General features: G+C 47.2%; 1 protein-coding gene across 2 annotated transcripts in view; it reads right to left on the bottom strand.

The window, feature by feature from the left end:
* The window catches only part of METTL20 (methyltransferase like 20), a 7,462-nt gene extending 2,896 nt beyond the window's left edge, over positions 1-4,566 (bottom strand). The window contains exons 1-2 of one of the 2 annotated variants that reach the window (XM_009332911.1): positions 3,787-4,566; positions 1,977-2,428 (exon numbers count right to left, since the gene is read on the bottom strand). In XM_009332911.1, the coding sequence (XP_009331186.1) occupies positions 1,977-2,296 (320 nt within the window). In that variant the 5' untranslated portion in view covers positions 2,297-2,428; positions 3,787-4,566. The remainder of the gene's footprint in view (positions 1-1,976; positions 2,429-3,786) is intronic. The other variant, XM_009332910.1, reaches the window with a different exon arrangement.
* Positions 4,567-4,959: the final 393 nt, after the last annotated feature.

Below are 4,959 nucleotides of genomic sequence, written 5' to 3'. Positions count from 1 at the left end.
TAATAAGAGTGTTAATGGCACCTAGATCCCAGCACATCTGTATACAGATTCTTAGGAGCCCAGACCGGGAGAACAGAAGACAACCTAGGCTCAAACTGAACAAGTTCAAGCCATTAAGAGACCACAGCAGGAAGGTCAAGACCAGGACTGAAGATACAAAATACCCAGATCAGGAACCCAGGAGACATGAGGAGGACCTGACATCCCGTGCCTCTTGTCCTGCATTTCACCACAAGGAATCCTACCAGACAGCTTGGACATGCACAGCTTGGTGCTTGTGAGTATGCGGTTATGGATCCAACCAGTGAAACTGGCTCAGTTTTAATGAAAATCACCTTCTCCTGTAAGGCCTGGCACCCAGCTTTGTTACACCGTTACCATAATGTTGCAGCATTATTTGCTACTTTGAAGATCGACAAGATGCTCTCTTTTCTGAGGGCACCCAGGCGGGACATCTGTGCAGAGGCTCAGCAGCTCAGCAGTCTGGCCACACTCCCCCTGCGGCCTTCACTTCTCTGTGGACAGCTCATAGTTTACCAACAGGGTGGAGGACAGGGATGGGACCTCCACAGAAAGTGCTCCGTCTCCCCTTTCTGGGGGGGGGGGGAATTTGTGCTTGGATTTGCAGTGACTTTCCAGCAGTAACTTGTGTAGAGCATGATCTGGCCTAAAGCTGCAAGTGCCTTGTTCCCAGCTGAGTGGTTCTCAAGTTACCGCTAATGGTTGTGGTGACTTAGGACAGCTGGAACCCACTGCATCCCCTGGCACGCACCCAGCGCATTACGCTGCTGCTGGAGACTGCTGTCTGCCATGCTGGGTTAAGGAGCCATCTTAGGTTACACCAAGAGGAATAGCTTGAAATAGGAGACTCCCGATGTTGTGGAAATGCCAACTGTGAAACGAACACAGTTACGGAAGCAGCATGTTTTCGCGCTCCCTTTTTCTTTTTACTTTTCCAGATTATGCAGCTAATTTCTGACATTCCCAATACATCAAAACAAGTGCGTAAACAATAAGTCGATAAAGTGGTGAAATGCCAGATAATTATTATTGCTACCCAAACATCTGGGCATATGAGTCGTACAGTAACAAAATGTAGAGACTACCTTACCTAATTTAATTACACAATGTTGAGGAGCACTCTAGTTCATCCACACGGCAGGCTAATCAACTCGCAATTTAACTGTAACTCATCTTTTTCCTAGTCAAAACACCTTCCTATTTATGCTTTCTTGCAGAAAAACAGCAAAGCCCCAATTCAGATCCTTCCCTTTCATCTATGTGGGGAATGTCTGACAGCTTGTTCTTTGCTGTAAAAATTACTAATTTTTTCTGCTGGTCAAGGTGAGAGATTTGCTTTTACAGAATAAAAGAACTCTAACTAGTTCCTGGGAGTCAGGGACATTAAAGACACTTTGACAGTAAGTGGCCAAAATCAAAATGTGGCTTCTGATGTGACTAAAAGACAGGCACAATAAGGCTTGACAATAAGGCTGCTGAAATCCTAAATGAGGAGAGTGATTCAGGCCAACCAGCACTCCAAGTCCATCAGCATAAACCTGTTTTCTCAACAGACCAGACACACATCCACGCTCCTGTCTGTCTCCTACAAAAAAAATCCCCACGTGTTACGACAAAATAGCAGTCCTCCTGTTTGGAGCGACAATGAGTGACAGAATTAAACACCTCGCTAAGTTTTGATGGCAACTGCACAGCCCTTCCACAGATCCAAATTCAGCCCTGCCGTCAACACCTGCATCGCCACTGAGGACAACAGATTTCAACTCAAGAGCCGTAAGTTATTCTACGTGCAGCAGGTGCTGAAACTTCACTGCCAACCAGCAGAGACTGTGTCTCTCCTGTATAAGGAGAGAGGAGTACGGATAACGCGCTCTCATACAAGGCAAATGCACATCGCTAGGAATCACTACAAGCAGAGCCAGGTCTGACATCCTGGCCCACAGCATGCTGCGTACCTGGAGAGGGCTTGGCCTCCTGGCCAGTAAATTGCCCAGAATGGGTCCCCATAAGGCCACAGGTCAGGTTTTTCCCTCCAGAACCTGCAGCGAGGGGTGAGGAGGCGCAGTCGTATCTCTGGCGTGAGGTGCCCGCTGCTGGTGACCTCCGTGTTCTCCTCCAAAAATGCTTTCACCTCGGGGTCCAGAGACTTGCCGGCGCTCCAATGGCAGCAGCGCTTCCAGCGCAGAGGGGGGCCTCCCCTCCTGCTCCTCCAAGCCTTGGCAAAGGTGTTCTGCCTGCCCACAAGGAAGAGCCACTTCCAGCCGCGGAAGGCCATGTCTCCCCAAGGACAAACCCTCCCCAGGAGAGCCTGGAGCACAGCTTATCTGATGAGCACAGCAGGTGATGAGGCAGAAAGCTCAAAACAAACTCACAGGACGTTGGTTTTCATAGTGATGGATGACAATTCCTGAAAGGAGAACAATGCTATGTAAGTGATGTTTCTTCAGTGGCTTGAAGTCTATGCACCACCAGGGCTTTAGGAAGAGGAGGTCGACGTGCTGTTGTGTGACCATGAATGCGTGCCTTGCACCTGCCCAAAGAGCCTTTGAAGTCTGAAAGAAGTGGTATTTAAGGAAGCTATCAAGAGACCCGTTCAGAAGAGTGCTAGAAACGTATCCCGTGAGAAACAACCAGTTAGCGGGACAGCTGATAGAGCTAAAAACTAAATGTGCAGCCTTTTAACATCTCCCTCCCTCTGCCTTGAAGACATACACACAGCAAGCTGCCCCCGTTTAAGGTTCTTCCACTGAATCCTAAGAGTTGCAGTAGGGCTCTGGCATTGCAGGTCCTACGGACACAGCAAAGGTTATCAGTAGGTTGCCTGAGAGATGCCATTAATCACAAGTTTTATAGTGGTGATGAGTCTTTTATATGAAAGCATCTTTTCAAAGTCAAGCAATTAAAGGATTTCCTCAAAAGACTTTCCTCTTTCTCCCTCAGATTTGTCAGGCTGCCAGCTCCAAAATGATGGGGGGAAAAAAAAAATCCCCAAGAACTGATCTTAATCAGAATACTCCCAGTTTCTTGCATTTCAGTCTGTATTTTAAAGGATCGCTTAGTCTTATGGTGCAACAGTCTCAAGTGGATGCTCTCAGATGTAGAAGAAAGTAGGCCTCCATCACTGTAGCCTACTCCCTGTGAGAAACTATATAAACGTGCTCCAAGCTGTCTACAGAGAGAGAAACTGCATCCAACACATTAAAAAAAAATTAAGTTTTTAAAAGGTGAGACATTCAGACTAGATGAGCTCACACTCAAAGGCCTCCTGACATCACTTGAGGCCAGTTTTCAGGTCACAAGCAGTGAAGAAAAGGAGAATGGAAAATTGGTACGTCAGAGTTTAGACTCATTTAAGAATCAGGAGAATGGAGAGCGGAGAGCCACGGCACTCGTCTGAGAGGCAAATGAAGAGCCGCCTCTCAGCACTTCATCACCATACTCTCCTCTTCCACCATCTCTTGCAGACCCTGGGTCTTCCTTACGCTGATCCTGCGAGTATCCTCACCAAGCGGTGGCCGGAAGAGAGAGCAACCGTTTTCCTGCCTTCCTGCTCAGGTCTCCTCCTTCATCCATCCTTTACTATTTCCATATCTTTTTTTCCTTCCTCACCTTGCTCTCTAATTTCTTTTCAATAGCTCGGACTCTCGTGCTTCAGGGCACAGCTTTTGAACCTCCCCCTAGGCTGATGACCAGAGAAGCACTGAAGGCCTGTGCTTCCACAACAGCAAGAGACTGCAAGTACGAACAGACACACGAGAAACTCACTCTCTGTTTTGCGATTGTTTTCTCTCTTCCGCAGCGGTTTTCAAGAAAAGGCAGAACGATGCATGAAGAAAATCAACTTCAGCCCACCCCTGCCAATTTTTCACAACAGAAGAATTGTGGCCAGCTTTGCCATCGAGAGCTGTGCGGGTTGTCCTTAAAAAAAAAAACAGACAAAGGGACAAGAGGAAAAATATGCTAATAAAACAAAGTCTTAACGCTTCCCATTTCGTGACTTCAGTTTTTCTTTATTTGTCTGTACGTTTAGTAAAAGTTCATATGTGTTCAGCGGCATTTTTGTTGTGTGCTGGCCTCTGCTTTAGGTACTGGGTTTAGTTTGATCGCTTACTAAAATGTTAAGCTGTGAGCTTCCCTCCGGTAAGACTTTGCTATTTAGGCTGATAGCCCAGTTAAGTCTTTGCTTAAATCATTGGCTAAAGGCTTTGTATCTTTACTACAAACAAATAAAGGCGACTGAACGTTTTGCAGTTTTCCACATTTGAGAATGCCGTTCGGCAGAGTCCATGTAATTAATGAACGTAATTAACAAATGCCTTCCTTCTTGAAGGCAGAGCTATATGATCCCCATCTGCCTACGGGAAGCATGAAGATAACTGAAATCAATCAGCGATGTAAGTCTTGCCAGCTACTGCTGTATGCTGTTTTTTTCCCCATGAATTGCTGCAGATCAGCAGGGCTGAGATTCAGCAGCGTGTATTTCGCATTGCCTGTCATGATGGTTACTCTCTTTAAATCAATTGCCTGCAGAGGAATATCTGCCAAGAGCTCTGTGCTCAAAATGCCAAACCGAGCTTAAGCATTTAGCGCAGGAAGGCGTCAGGATATACATCCTCGCGTTTGACACTCCCAGCCTTCCCACCTTATTGGGAATAAAATCAGCGGGTGAGTAGAACTTGGAAAAGGGGACAAAACCAAAAACAAGCAAAACCCACCAAAAGAAAACCCCAAAAACCAATTCCTGTGCGATTTAAGCTTTTTTTTTTTTTTTTTAGGAGCAGCAGGTGCATAACCACTCCGACCCCGCGTTTCCCATCGGAGGAGGGCAGACCTCACCAAGGCCGAAGGCTGCCCGCTTCAGCGAGGGAAGCAAACCGCGCGCCGCCACCCAGCCCTGCGGCCACCGCTCGCCGCCTCCATCCCGACACCCCCGGCTTG

Source organism: Pygoscelis adeliae, unplaced genomic scaffold, assembly GCF_000699105.1.
Source record: "Pygoscelis adeliae isolate BGI_AS28 unplaced genomic scaffold, ASM69910v1 Scaffold38, whole genome shotgun sequence".
Lineage (NCBI taxonomy): Eukaryota > Metazoa > Chordata > Aves > Sphenisciformes > Spheniscidae > Pygoscelis > Pygoscelis adeliae.
This window is presented reverse-complemented; position numbering and strand designations above follow the sequence as displayed.